General features: G+C 36.7%; 1 protein-coding gene across 1 annotated transcript; it reads left to right on the plus strand.

The window, feature by feature from the left end:
• Positions 1-12961: 12961 nt before the first annotated feature.
• Positions 12962-14526, plus strand: LOC133854588 (uncharacterized). The gene is made up of 3 exons (XM_062290827.1): positions 12962-13193; positions 13284-13381; positions 13684-14526. The coding sequence occupies exons 1-3, from the start codon at positions 12962-12964 to the stop codon at positions 14524-14526; spliced, it is 1173 nt and encodes a 390-aa protein (XP_062146811.1).
• The last annotated feature ends 1883 nt before the right edge of the window (positions 14527-16409 follow it).

Consider the following 16409-nt stretch of genomic DNA (forward strand, 5'->3'; position numbering starts at 1 on the left):
AAATGCAATAAACAGTAAAACAACTGTTTATTAGCAACGGGGGGACCCAAACCCCAGTAAACTAGTTTCATGCATATCATATATAGCATTGTTTTATGAGTGTGATATTTTTATACTATGAGTAGTTTTACCAGACGTGTTGGTATGCATAAGAGTCTTAAATGAAAAGAGTTTATGTATATTTCTATTGGATGGTTGCATGTGTTTAAGAAACATTGAACTTGAATGTACAAGGATTCATGATTGCCCAGGTGCAAGTAATGGCATGTCTATGAGTAAGTAGGTTGACTGTTATTGTTCTTCAGGAAAGACGTGCTAGTATAATAGAAGGATGATATCCTAGTATGGAAGAGTAAGATGCCATGTTTTCTTGCTTAAGACTTATGTGTAGACATAATATCTGTAATGGAGTGATCGTGTGCACACTCCAGAAAAAACTGGATTTCAGTCCCAAAGGAACACACACTCCCAAAAGCCAAACAATCCAACTCAAACAAAACAAATGCAACCTATTGCTATTTTGAATGGTAACAAGTGAATTAGATTTAGTGGCATGTGGTTGCTACAGTATTCGAAATAACAAGATCAACTTGTTAGAGTGAAGATGATAAAATTATGTATAAATTTAAGGAATTGTGGTATGTATTGGCATTATTGCATGAATTTATAAGGCCCTAGAGTTCATATATGAAAAAGCCTTAGTTACTAGTTTCTTTACATGGTTCTTGTGAATGGCTATGTTTAGGCCTATATTGGTTTTGCAGAGTTTAACCAATTGAACTGGAAATAAATAGCTCATAAAGAATGAATGGGAAAATAGGAAGTTGGGTTGGTTTTACTTAAGCAGATATAAGGCCTTTCATCCATAACCAAAATTACGTCTCAAAATGTGCTCCAAGCATCTCCTTCACACCTTAGTATTTTAATAAAGTTGTGATAATATAAGACACGTTTGGGTGTTCGATTTTTTGAAATCGAAATTCAACTATAATTTATTGCGCGAATTTTGAGGCAAAATAAAATTGAAAAAAATGTTTGGATGATTTGACTTCCAGAGACAAAATTAGAAAAAACTGGATAAAATCTGATTTGTTTTTGAACAATTGAGAATACCAATAGAATTTGTTTTTGAAAAAAATGCATGCAAACATTAGGTTTTTTTTTTTTGGAAATCAATCAAAAACTTGCTTTCATTAAGAAAAATAAGAAGGAATAATTTGTTCAGTAAAGACAATATCTCTTATATAGCAGGGAGAAAAAATCTTCTATCAATACTTGTTCATCGGTATAATGCAAAGCTTCCTTAGCAAGTTTGTGAGCTACCACGTTCACTTATCTTTGTACATGATTAACTTGTCATTCTTGTAAGCTACTCAGTATACTTCCTGCATATTCTATCAATTTACCCTACCTGTTCTAGTTTCTACCTTAAGTTTTCAATGCCTACACTATTTGGAGCGCATTACCCTCTAGCACAACCTTCTGCAATTCCAAATCTCTGCTAAACCCAGCAACAACCTGTTGAGGAAAATTAAGAGGAAACAATAATCAGAAAAATCAATGCCACTTTGAGGCGTGTATGAACACTTTCTTTAAGGTGATAATTGCCTCCACTCAAAAGAGTTTGTTGCCGGGTTACGAGCAATTCACCTCTAGGATACAACAAAGTCACCAACTATAAACAACAAATCTGAAGTTTGTTCTTTAGAGTTTCTCTTCAAAGTTGTATAAATGACTTGAGAGTGAGAGAAAAAATGATTATAATTCTTAGAAAAATATATATCTATTTCTAGATTTTGAATGACACTTATTGAAAAGTTATAGCTTTTCAATTTTCAGTTGCAAACGGTTACATATATAAATAACAGAGTTGGTTACAACTCACAACATACTTGTCATTGGCCTAATGGTTCAAAGGCTCCCCTTAACGAAGAAAGGCAATGGTTCGAATCCTCATAGATCCACCCAATATAGTTATTTTTTTAATAACTGCTACAACTGAAATAAATTGCCCAGAGTTTCGAACCTCTCACAAAAAACTCACTTGAAGAAAAGCTATGCCACTTGGTCTACTTAGTCACATTATTAATATAGCAATCTATAAATATTTATAACAATTCTCCACTTAGATTGTTATATTAAATACTCAATCAAATACAGATATCCTCATGCATACAAGAAAGTATCTTTCGATTTAAACCTTCAATTAGCGTAAGCATTTCAAATTTCTAACAAAGTCAATGGTGGCCTAAGCTTAAACCAAGACTTTATATGTTAGAAACGGAAACACCACACACATGATTCTATCCAACTTTAACGAAAAACTCATGAATTTAATTGCACTTATATATGTGCTCCATCCTGGTTTTCATGAACATTTACAAAAGTAAACCTTAAACTTTTGCTAGAAGTTGTTTCACTTCTTATGTTCATATAGGTGAAGTTTCCTTATAGTCTCTGTTACTTCAGACATTTAGAGAATTATTGAACTTCATTAAGATTATAACATTCATTCTTTATTTATCGTAACAGCCAGCACTGAACATCCTATAATGGGTTTATCATGAAAAAATAAATTTTAGTGTTTTGCAGCCACTTAACTGTAACTTGTTATTACCTTTTAAACCTAAAACTATTTTTTAAATAGTGTTAGGTTGGGTTCCCGTTACAGGTGACTTTTTAAAGAAAGGTTTCAAACTCATTCCACTAGATGTACTTTTCACTAAATCTCTCGAGAGTCCCTTAGTAAATGGATCTGCTAAGTTTTTACTTGACCGCACGTACACGATAGTGATAATGCCATCTATTATCAATTGTTTTACATATTCATGTCTCAAGCTAATATGTCTAGATTTTCGATTGTAAACTTTACTATATGCACTAGATATAGTAGCTTCACTATCACAGCGCAAAGAAATGGCTGGCATCGGTTGTGGCCATAACTTTATATCTAATAACAAATTCCGCAGCCATTCTACCTCTTTGCTTGCTACTGCCAAGGCTATAAACTCGGATTCCATTGTGGAATGTGAAATATACGTCTGTTTCTTAAAAGCCCATGAAACCACTCCACCACTAAGGGTAAATACCCACTCAGGCGTAGCCTTATTATCACCCGCACTAGTTATCCAACTAGCATTAGTGTATCCTTCTAGTACTGGTGGAAAATTTGTATAATATAGTCCTAATTCAATTGTTCTTTTAAGGAACCCAATGACCCTACCAATTGTTTTCCAATGTTTCGTGCTAGGATTGTTTGTATATCTAGAAAGTTTGCAAACTGAAAAGGAAATATGTGGCCTAGTGCAATGCATTGCATACATCAAGCTACCTATTGCACTAGCATATTCTAACTGAGCGACTGCCCTACCAGAATTCTCAGTTAATTTAAATGCAGAATCATATGGTGTACTTGCTTATTTAATTCCTAAGTGTTGAAATTTAAGAAACATTTTCTCAATAGAATGAGACTGACATAGAGCATTGCCCTCACTAAATTTCTTTACTTTGATACCTAAGATTGTATCAACTTCCTTAAGATCTTTCATTTTGAACTTTGAAGTTAGATACTTCTTAGTTCAGATATTCCTTCCATATTTGTTCCAAATATCAACAAGTCATCCACATAAAGACAAATAATCACACCATAACAATCAGTGAATTTAGAATAGATACATTTATCAGCATTATTATGCTTAAATCCATGAGATAAAATGACAGAGTCAAATTTCTCATGCCATTGTTTTGGTGCTTGCTTTAATCCATACAATGATTTGACTAGTTTACAAACTTTCCTTTCATTTCCAGACATAACAAACCCTTCAAGTTGTTCCATGTACACCTCTTCTTCTAGATCACCATTTAAAAATGTAGTCTTAACATCCATTTGATGTACATATAAATCGAAAATCAAAGCCAGTGCCATAAGCACTCTAATGGATGTTATTCTAGCCACTTGTGCATAGGTATCAAAATAATCTATACCTTCCTTTTGTTTAAAACCTTTGGCAACCAATCTAGCCTTAAAAGTTTGAAGAGATCCATCTGTATTGTATTTTCTTCTAAATACCCATTTACATCCTATAGGTTTAGATCCATGAGGCAAATCAACTAAAATCCAAGTATTGTTTGACAATATTGAATCCATTTCATCATTGATTGCCTCTTTCCAAAATGCAACATCTCTAGAAGCCATAGCTTCTCCGTATGTTTTAGGATCTTCTTCTATATTTAATAAAATTGGTATCTTGTTGAGAATAATTTCTTTGTTTCCTTCCAAAAGAAAAATAATAGCCTGAGACGACACAAAATCAGGATTCAAATTCTTTTCTTTCCTAGCTCTTTGACTTCTCATAGGTTCAATTAAGACCTAAGGATTTTTTCTTTTATTTTCCTGAGATGAACTAGGATTTAAGTCGATTTCTGGTATTTGAGTAGGATCTGAAACAGTTTTAGAATCATTATAGAATTTATCTTCAATAAATTCTACATCTTTTGATTCTACTATAATATTAGAATCCAAATTTAAAAGTCTGTAAGCTTTTGAATTTTCAGTATATCCTACAAAAATACTCTTTAAAGCCCTTGGTCCTAATTTTGTTCTTTTTGGGTCTGGAACTCTATAAAAGGCTAAACAGCCCCATACCCTAAGGTATTCCAGATTTGGTTTTCTACCTTTCCATAATTCATATGGTGAAACTTTAAACTTTGGAAGGTATTCTGTTATGTACATGACATGTTGTAAGCAAAGATTCTCCCCACAAATTACTCCTACCTGAAGGGGTCTTCAATGTAATCCTTTACCTTAGGGCCAACCCCTAAGATATACTTTACAGCTGATCAAATCACACACTTGGCAAAGCTAGAGAGCTAGCAGATCTTCAATATCTCCCTAAACACCCTCTTTAAGCTGTAGAGAATTCACCACCGAATTCTGTGTTGAAAGCATGCCTCAAGCCACTTATTTATAGGCTTTGGAAACCCAAAATCGAGTCAAAAATGGAGTCTGAGGCATGCGCATCCGGACGGGCCAAGTTTTTTTTGTCCGAAAAGTAATTCTGGAATTTTCCGCAGGGCCGTCCGGACGGAGGCCTTCCGGATGTTAGTAATGGCCGTCCGGATACTCAATTTATATAACTTTTTCTTAGCTTTCCAACGACACCGATTTCATCCCAATCCGATATTTGAGTAAAGAGTTATGACCAAAATACCCGAGGGTGTCCGGACGGCTTGATCGAGCGTCCGGACTGTCAACTACAACCGCCTTTCAAAATAGCGTTGAAAGCTTTCATAACAAGGCCGCGTCCGGACGGTGTTGCCCTATCGTCCAGGCGGTTGCACTTCGGCTGCACGTCATTACCATATAAAGGCTTTGAGCGTCTGGACCCTAAAGGCTGACATCCGGACGGTTGAACTAGTGCACGCAATTTCCATATATGAAGCTTGATCGTCCGAACCATGAAGGTTGACTTCCGGACTGTTGAACTTGGTATACACGACTTGCCTTATGGAGGACATCGTCCGGACGGTAGCAGCCGTCTTCCCATAACTGTGTCTTGAAGAAGAAACCCTAATACTTGTCAAACACTGAATGGCGTCCGGACGGTATAACCACGTCGTCCGGACGGATGCACTGGAACATTGGGATCTTCTCGAACTCTAAAGAGCATCCGGACGATTTTCCATTATGTCCGGACGAATGCAATCTTGAACTGTTCGAAGCTTCTAGACACTGATGGACGTCCGGAGGGAAAGATCTCGTCGTCCGGACGGATGTTGCTGACTGATGAGCGTCCGGACGGAATACCACGTCGTCCGGACGGCTGACAGGGAACTGAAATAAACTTCCTTGAAAACTTCACAGAATCTTCTTGAAGACCATAGCTGAAGAGTAGACTCTGGAAAAAACAACATCCCTGTGAAAGCAGCAACATTACATAGAAGTGATTTTGTCCAACAGAATGCAGCCAACACAAAAACTAACACACAATATACCATTTAGGCATTTAATCAAACACCCACTATGCTTAGCACATGGTTTGCTCTAAATTTCATTCGGTTAACTACCCCTTAATCTTCAAGCTCATAAATTCAAGCCAAAAAAAAAAACATTGCACAATATACCATTTAGGCATTTCATTAAACACCCACTATGCACATCACATGCTTTGCTCTAAATTTCATTCGGTTAACTACCCTTTAATCTTCAAGCACATAAATTCAAGCAAAAAAAAAAAAGAAGCATTGCACAATATACCATTTAGGCATTTCATCAAGCACCCACTATGCATAGCACATGGTTTGCTCAAAATTTCATTCGGTTAAACCCACTTCTACAGAACAAAATCAAGATTGAACGGCTTACTGAGATTTTGGATGGGGTTACTGGGGATCTGGGGCCAATACGGTTGCTGGATTTGTCGGCGGAGGAACAATCGAATGTTGGTAAGCCGAGCTCGTCTGGCTTTGTCAGCGGTGGAGAAAACGGATGCTAGAACAACGGGATCCGCCAAAAGGCGAGTTCGATCAGTAGCTGCTACTGCGAGTTCGATCTGGGACCTGCGATGTATCTGAGCCCTAACCCGTGCGACCTCTTCTCCTCTCCTGTATTGCGAAAATATTGGGAAAAAAAAAAAGACAAGACAATAGAGCTTCAACGTTCAGAATTTCAGTCTGTGGGGAGAGGGGTAATCTCGGGTTTTTTGGTTAAATGAGTCACGTGATGCGCACGTGACTCGGTTTCCGTCCAGTTAGATGGCCCAAGCTGACGAATGGGGCCAAAATACAAGTGTCAGGTAATTTGGGGGGCCGGAATCCAAGCTTTGGTAGTTTGGGGTGCCATCCGGAGAATCGATGGTAGTTTGGGGAGCTAAATTGTATTTTTCCCATAAAATAACTACATTTCACCCCGGCTCTCACTCTTCTCACATGCCCCATGTGGTTTTTTTTAAGTTCTACAAGAGAATCTATAGCCATCTTTACCAGTTGAGAAGGATGACAAAATTCAAACTCATCCTCATGTATCAATGAGTTCCCATGTAGCCGATTTTATTTGTTTTCTTTCTTTTTGCCACAACCACTATTAGTTCAAGCTCGTCATCATCCATGTGCATCTCTTCCTCTACAATGTCTATAAACTCTTAACTGTTCACACGAAATTTTTTGAATTTTTCTATTACAAGTTCCCCATGTGCTTAAAGAAGTTGTGAACTCCACAACATATGACTAGCTAGTGGTCTCCACTTCTAAACCACACTTGATCTATATCTATTTTCCTCTTAATATGATTTCCTCTAGTTGACAGAACATCATTGTAAGCCCTCCACATAAACATCTTCATTGCATTAGGGATCTTCATTTGCCATATGCCATCTGCCATCTGCCATATGCCGTATCTTCTTTCAAATGCCTCCATACACACTAGCTTGTGAACACTCCATCTCTATTGAGCTCCTTTTTCTTCTCCATATATATGATAGGCACTTTTCATTGAAAAATCATCATTGGATGTGCACCTCTATATCAATTACACGTTGATGAAAGGGACTTATTGGTATTTGGCAAATAATAGCTGCTTCCTCTTCTTCTTTAAACACTCCCTGCAGAACCAAAAAGATATTTCAGCACCTTGTATTTTTATCAATAAGCTCCTTAATACTGTATCTTCATTTAAGATCCTTCTAGGCGATTGAACCACATATGAAATATCTTTCCAAATATTAATTCATTTGTCATCCCTTATTCTCCACATGAGCTCATCTTTTGGAAAATCCCAAGATGACCAAATGCTTCTCCAAGCATAATTGCTTCCCAGCTTAATTTGATTTGAGGATATTACCATTCGGATAATACTTTTCTTTAAAAATTAATCCAGGTAGCCAAAGAATCAGAGTTATGGAGTAATCTCAAACACTGTTCTTCCAACAAAGCTTTATATATTGAAGCTCAGTCACCTTGAGACTTTGATAACCCCATTTTAGACCAACTCATTGAGTGGATATTCAGCTCTTGCTCCTGGTTGCCCCCACTAAAATTTCTACATCATAGAACTTTTCTCTGCACAATAGCTTTCGCAGCTGGAAGACACTCATACTCTAAGTAGGGATAGCTTGAATTATCGCTTTCAATAGAATCTCCTTCCCCACTTGTAATAGAAATGTCGCATTCCAATTATGTAACATGCTCCAAATTTTGTCCTTTATGCTTTTGAAAGTTATGATCCTGGACTTTCCAATCAATGCCGACAAGCCCAAATATTTATCATAGCTTTTTGTAGGGGTGGGCGTCGGTTCGGTAGGCGGTTAAGTCTGTTAATTCGGTCGGTTAACCGACTTTTGTCGGAATGTAGTCGGTGAATTTATTTCGGTTAAGTCGGTTAATAGTCGGTCGGTTAAGTCGGTTAAGCGGTTAATAGGCGGTCGGTTTAGTCGGTAAAGCGGTTAATAGGCGGTCGGTTAAGTCGGTAAGGCGGTTAATAAGCGGTCGGTTAAGTCGGTTAAATCGGTTAACATTCGGTTAAAATGGGTAATGAAACGACGTCGTTTTGATTTTTTTAAAGGAAAAAAAAATATCATACATTTTGTTCTTACTAAAACGACGTCGTTTCGTTTTATGTCGGTTCGGTTAATCGGTCGAAATAGAATTCGGTTCGGTTACCGCTTAAAAGGCGGTTCGGTTCGGTTCGGTTCGGCTGCCGCTTAAAAGGCAGTTCGGTTCGGTTCGGCTGCCGATCCGGCTTTCGGAATAAAATTTTATACCGACTACTGAACCGAAATTAGTCGGTTAAAGTCGGTAGGCGGTCGATGGCGGTTCGGTTCGGTTCGGTAAGCGGTCGGTAGGCGGATAATTTGCCCACCCCTAGCTTTTTGAGAAAATTGCACAGCAGGATCTCAAGAATCTACCCCTTCTCATTTTGACGGGTATTTTTACTTAAGAAAATGGATGGTTTCTCTTTATTGAGCTTTTACATTGTTGCTTTCTCATAGATTTCCAGCAATCTTTGTAATATGATCCATTCAATAGAAATTGTTTTGCAGAAAAGAAAAGAAAAAAAGGCTATCTTCAGCAAAGAATGAGGACACGTTTGGTTCGTAGAATAGATCGACTCATGGAATGGAATTGAATGACAATTCCATAAGAATAGTTATTCTTTTGTTTGGTTGTTCACTATTACTAAGAATAACTATTCCTCTATGAAGAGAAAATTAGAGAAATAACTATTCCTTGAAAAATGGAATAGGTTTTCCAAAAAAAACATACTATTTTTTTCACGTATGTATGTATCTATTTGTATATTACATTATGGTCCGATTGAAAGGACTTCCACAACAAATTTATCATATTATGCTAAACAAATGGAATATATACCACTACAAGAGTTTTTTGTTTCCCTTTTTTTTTTCTTTTTTCTTTTTTCTTTTTTCTTTTTTTGGTGCGTAAGTACATTCAGAAAAGGGATACACTAAATAGACGGGGGATCTTTTACACTACCAATGGGGAACGAGGGAGAATGAGGGAAACAAGTAAGAATGCAGTGGAGTGAACTGTAGTCGCGGTCTAATAAGTTATATGATGGGTGCAGAAGTTTGCACTTCTGTGAACTTTTCCTTGCCTTCTACGTAGAGAAAGGGGAGATAGAAAATAAAATAAAATCGGAGATAACATCAGCAAATGTCCAGTCTTGGACAATGGTAGGATGTTGCAGAGCCAAAACAACAAGGGAATCGCCTTCCAACGCGAAATCCAACGTTCTTTGCAGTTTGAATCATCAATCACCTAACTGGAAGATCATAACTATTGAAAAGAATATGCAATTACTATGAATTAATTTAAGAGAACCCGTGCACCGTCCAAGGATAAAATTGCGTTTCATTTGTCACACACAAGGAAATTCGTCTTAACATGAATGATTATCATGCTTCACATCATTTTTGTTTTTATTCTTAACAAAAGAAAAAAGTTTGTCACGTTGATATTGATCGACCCGCTTGACCTACAATTCATTAATGGTTAATTCTGACACGACCCGTTTAACTAAACGAATCAGACACTTCAACTCTAATACGACCAATTTAAATAAACAAGTCGAGTTGAGTTGACCTTAACACAACCTGTTTTTTTTTTAACACAACATGTTTAACCTATTATATGATAAACTAAAAAAAAAAAAAAAAAAAAAAATCATCAATCTACAATTAAAACTTAGTAATTCAGCTAGTCTCAAGCCATAACACAAACTCCAAAATGGGTCAACCCCAAAACACAAAATTGATCCCAGTAACCGTGTAAAAATTGTTACTTTGATCCTAATACCTATCACCCAAAAAAAGCCCAGATTTTGCATCATAAATTTATGGGATAACCAGGATTTAGAGAGAGAGAGAGAGAGAGAGAGAGAGGTGCATTAGGGAACATGAGGCTGAGAGAGGGTAGCTGGGTAGGGCGAGAATCGGGAGGCAACCCTAGCCGCTTGGTGAAGACAAAGAAACTCGTGGTTGTTTTTTCGATGGAAACTAAAGTAGTTCAGAGAAAGGTTGATCTGCTGAGAGTTAAACTTGGTTTTCAGAATATGTTTTGTGTTGATTGTAAGGGGTGTAGTGGTGGTTTGCTTTTATTTTGGAGTTCTGAGATTGATTTGGAGGTTCAAAATTTCAGTCAAAGACATGTGAATGACGTCATCCATTCCTCTGATATTGGTGTTAGTTGGAAGTTTACTGGTTTTTATAGACATCCTGATCCAATGAAAAGGCAGGAATCATGGTCGTTGTTGAGGTGGTTGGCTGATTTAGATCCTTCTCCGTGGTTTGTTTGTGGAGATTTTAATGAAATTGTTTCTTTATCGGAGAAGTCTAGTTTGTCTAGAAGATCTCAGAAGCAGATGTCTTTATTTCAAGCTGCTCTGAGAGATTGTAAACTGTGGGACCTAGGCTTTAAAGGCCAAAAATTCACTTGGTCTAATGGACGGGATGGAAGGGACCTTACTCTGGAACGGCTGGATAGGGCTGTTGCAAATAGGGAGTGGAGCAGGGTGTACAATGTTGTGGAAGTGGAAATTCTACCTAGATATTGTTCTGATCATAGTCCTTTAATAATTTCTTTTGATCCTGCTAGTTGTATGCCTTGGAAGAAGAGTAAGAGATTTCATTTTGAAGCTGGTTGGATGAAACATGTGGAGCATAAAAAGTTGGTGAGGAAAGCCTGGAAATTTTTTAAAAATCCCACGGTTGATAAGTGGGCTGTTCTCAAAGCAAAATTGGACAGCTGCCGAAGCTTTTTAAAAAGTTGGGCTAGAATTTCTGACAACAAGGAGATGGTGAATATAAAAAAGGTGGAGGAAAATTTACAAAAGGTGCAAAAGGAAGGGGATTCGAAGAATATTGAAAAGGAAAAGGCTTTGAAGGAAAATCTGAATTATTTGTTGGAGTTAGAAGATTTAAAATGGAGACAGAGGGCTAGAGAAAATTGGCTGAAGTATGGTGACAGAAATACTAAGTATTTTCATGCATGTGCCTCTCAAAGGAAATGCAGAAATTCAATTAAAGATATAGTGGATCTGGAAGGAAAAACAAGGTCTTCCCAAAAGGGGATTGAGAGGGCATTTGAAAGATTTTTTCAATGGTTGTATAGGGCTGAAAGTAATGTGGAGATTAAACCTTGTATTAGTTCTATTTTTCCAAAAGTCTCCGTTGAGATGAATCAACAATTGGTGGCCCCTGTTTCTACGGAAGAAATTCAATTAGCTCTTAACCAAATGGACCCCCTTAAAGCCCCTGGACTGGACAGATTCCCTGCCTGTTTTTTTCAGCAAAATTGGGAGATTTTACACCAAGAGGTATGTGATGCTATTAAGTATTTTTTTGAATCTTGTAGTTTGGATGCTTCTATAAATGCCACAGTTATTGCTCTTATCCCTAAATCTAAGAATCCTACGTCGGTAACTGATTTTAGACCTATTAGCCTTTGCAATGTGGTGTATAAGATTTTATCTAAAGTCCTTGCTAATAGGCTAAAGGTGATTTTACCCTGTATTATTTCTGAATCTCAAAGTGCATTCATATCTGGTCGGCTTATTACTGACAACATTATTGCTGCTTACGAGACCATGCATACTATGCAAACGAGGTTGTGGGGTAAAACTGGGTATATGGGCATAAAGCTTGATATGAGTAAAGCTTATGATAGGGTTGAGTGGTCGTTTTTGGAGGTTGTCATGTTTAAGTTGGGTTTTGCCCCTATGTGGATTAAAATGATTTTGGCCTGTGTAAAATCTGTCTCTTATTCTGTTGCTGTGAATGGTAATGTGGTTGGAAAAATTTGTCCTTCTAGGGGACTTAGACAGGGAGACCCAATCTCTCCTTATTTGTTTATTTTATGTGCTGAGGCGTTTAGCTCCCTTTTGCATAATGCTCAGATGAGAGGTTTAATTTCTGGGGTTCCAACTTCTAAGATGGGTCCCTCGATCTCTCACTTATTTTTTGCTGATGATAGTTTAGTTTTTTGTAAGGCAAATAGGGTGGAATGGAGAAGGATTTTGAAAATTATCGAGACTTATGAGAGAGGCTCGAGCCAGAAAATTAATGTGCAAAAGACAGCTGTTTTCTTTAGTCGGAATACTTGCTTTGCTAGAAGAAAGGAGATTATAGATTTCTCTGATCTTGTGGAAGCAAATAGATATGATACTTATTTGGGACTTCCAACTTTGGTGGGTAAAAATAGGATTCAAGATTTTAAAAATATTAAAGAGAAGGTTCTCCGAAAATTAAACAATTGGAAGTCTAGGCTTTTATCTTTGGCGGGTAAAGAAGTTTTGTTAAAGGCAGTTGTGCAAGCGATACCAACCTATTCTATGAGTGTTTTCCTTCTCCCTGTCAGCTTGTGCAAAGAACTAAATCAACTAATGCAATCTTTTTGGTGGGGACACTTGAGTAATGACTCAAAGATCCATTAGATGAGTTGGGCTAGAATGGGTAGGGCTAAATCTGTTGGGGTGTTGGGCTTTAGGGACTTGCTAATGTTTAATAAAGCCCTCTTGGCAAAGCAATGTTGGAGATTGATTCAGTACCCTCATTCCCTGATCTCTCAGATTCTCAAGGCCAAATATTTTCCAAATTCTTCTTTGTTAGATTCTGAGAGTGGGAAAAGGCCGTCTTTCATTTGGCGAAGCTTCATGGCTGCAAAAAACCTTCTTTCCCATGGTATTATTTGGAGAATTGGTGATGGGTCTTCCATTAAAGTTTGGGGAGACAATTGGTTGCCTAACATTGGATCTTTGTCTTTCCATTCAGGTCTGAGTCTGCCTTGTGATGCAAAGGTGGCTGATCTTATAGACGTCTCTGTTAAGGGATGGAACTGTGCTTTAATTGATAACTCTTTTCCGGCCTATGTTGAAAACATTCCTTTATGTCCTTCTTTGCCTCCGGACAAAATCATTTGGAATGGTACTTTAAATGGTGTGTTTTCTGTTAAAAGTGCATATCATATGGCCTTAGATTTGCTGAGAAGAAAGAATGGGGAGTGCTCTTCCAGTTCTGGCAGGAGTGAATTTTGGAAAAAAAAAATTGGGCAGTTAAAGCTCCTAATGCTTCAAAAAATTTTCTTTGGAGAGCTTGTCAAAATGCTTTACCTACTAAACAAAATTTGTTAAGGAAGGGTGTGGTTGATAATGATCTATGTCCTTGTTGTCAGTTAGAAGTAGAGTCTGTGATACATGCTTTATGGAATTGCCCGGGAGCTCAAGATGTGTGGGGCTGTGATCCAATTCTGTTTCAAAAATGCCCTTCTATTTTTTCGGATATGGCAGAACTTGTTTCTTATTTATTTACTAGACTGAATGATGATTTGATGAGTCTAACTGTGGTTGTTTTTCATAGAATCTGGTTGCGAAGGAACAAGATGATCTTTGAGGAGCAGTTTTATTCTCCCATGAAGGTGTTCATTGAAGCTTCTCAGTTTTTTGAAGATTTTAAAATGTATAATTTGAGGGAGTCTTTTTTAAAGGTCCCCAATGTTGAAGGGTCAAATATATGTAAGTCTTGGAAACTTCCAAATGCTGGTTTTGTGAAAGTTAATTGGGATGCATATTTGAATCCAAAATCTGGCTTGGTTGGTTTGGGTTGTGTGATTAGAAATGAGAATGATTATGTTATTGGTGCAAAATGTTGTGCTTGTAGGGCTACTGTGGATCCCTTATGTGCAGAAGCAATGGCTGCCCTTTTTGCTTTGGAATTTTGTTATGAAATGGACTTTGTTAACATTGAAAGTGAGGGTGATTCTTTGCAAGTCATCAAAGGCTTATGTAATCCAGATTTCTCCTTTGACAGAATTGGGCACTTTATGGATGCTATTAAACAAAAAGCTTCTTGTTTTTCTGTTTGTAAATGGAGGCATTGTTATAGAGAAGCAAATGAAGTGCCCCATATTCTAGCTAGGAAGGCTTCCTCGATATGCTTATCTCATGTTTGGGTTGAGGATTTGCCTTATTTTATTTCTTCTACTTCTTTTAGAGACCTTTTGGCCTCTAGACTGTAATGGTCATCTTTTTTAATGAGAAGATGTTCTTTGTTTGTTCAAAAAAAAAAAAAAAACACAGAGAAGTTCATTTTTAGGGTTAGGTTAATCGTGAATATTAAGTTTGTTCAGAATACTGTGAAATGTGCAATTAATACTGTTTTTTTATGTTCTAAAATAAATGTCTTATTTTTCTAATGGGGATGTCTAAGTATAAGGTTCACTTTTAAAAGTGAAAATATTCGTCTTTTCATTTTCTTACATTATTAATCGTGGACTGCTTATACATCACTGCCGAACTGCCACCGACCGACAATCGACTTGTGGCGGCCGGTAGGTAGAATAAAACTAGGGATAAATATTTTTTAACCCCTCAAACTACCACCATTTTTCCGGATGGCCCCCCAAACTACCAATGCTTAGATTCTGGCCCCCCCAAACTACTACTTTCTGATTTTTTGGCCCCATCCGTCCATTTATGCCGTCAATTTTAAATAGAAATTCGAAAATACCCCTCCTACACTTTGAAATTCTCACGGTTAAGGGAGGGGTATTTTCGGATTTTTGGCCAATTTATGTTAGAATTGACGGCATAAATAGACGGATGGGGCCAAAAAATCAAAAAGTGGTAGTTTGGGAGATCAAAATCTAAGCATTGGTAATTTGAGGGGCCATCCAGAGAAAGGGTGATAATTTGGAGGGTTAAAATATATTTAACCCATAAAACTACTATTTTAACATCGGTTCAGTTTGGTAGGCGATAGAGATTTTTTATAGGCGGTTAACCAAACCAAACCAATTCAACCGAACCGTGTTTTATTTATTTGAAATCAAAATGACGTCATTTAATTTGACATGGGATGGACTGAACCATTGTCAAATTCAATGTAAAAATATGTCTTATAAATACTTGTTTAGCCCAAAAAAAAAAAGAAAGAAAAGAAAAAGAAACAATCATTTTTCCCCAAAAAAAAACCCATTTTAGCTCATTAAAAACTTCTTGGCTTAATATAAAAGCCCATGGTTTACTAATTAACTGACTTAACCGAAATAGTAGAAAATTGTTACTGTCAGTATGAAGTCGGTTAATTAATTAACTTAACCGACTGTGGTGATTCGGTGGGCAAAATTACTATTACTGCCACCGATTTAATCAATATCCAACCGTAAGTAAAGGTAGCATTTTAAAAATATTTTCATATATATGAATAATTTTGTCATTTAAAATCATTACATATATTTTAGGAATCAAGAGAATTGAATAATATATAATAATTTTGGTTTGGCAAGCAACACGTACTATCCACGGAAAGATATATGGCTCCAAAGGTCTCCACATGCACTCTCTCACTCCCTCTGAACTCTTTCCTCATCTTTTTGTTCTTACTTTGTGTGAGCTATATGTCAATTTAGCTCTTTGAACGGAAGCTATTGGGTTTTGGATAGGAAAAATTCTAGAATTCATCCGTTAATTAAAGATTGATTAATTGCCATGTTTTGGGTTTCTTTTCTTAAACTAAACATTTTTTCATACTGAATTTCTCAACACTAAAACATAACAAGATTAACAGTTAGAATTTCAACATATAAAGTTTGATTGAGCAAAAAAAATATAACTTGTCAATTTAATTAGTTAGTGGTTGATTTGTCAATTATATATTCTTAATAATTTTATCAGTTATGGTCTATTACATCTGATTGTAAATAGATTGTAGTTAAACTAGTAGTAAAGGAAAATGCTTGGGGTACTACAATTTGGAACCCCTACTAACTCATGTGATATTCTACGTAAGTGTCACGTGGTAGTGCATGGGTGAAAAAAAATTAAGATTGATATAATAAGTGGCACATAAATTATCACGAAAATTAAAGCGTTCAAACTTGATAAAATAAGGGAAAATTAA

Source organism: Alnus glutinosa, chromosome 13 (genome assembly GCF_958979055.1).
Source record: "Alnus glutinosa chromosome 13, dhAlnGlut1.1, whole genome shotgun sequence".
Classification (NCBI taxonomy): Eukaryota; Viridiplantae; Streptophyta; class Magnoliopsida; order Fagales; family Betulaceae; genus Alnus; species Alnus glutinosa.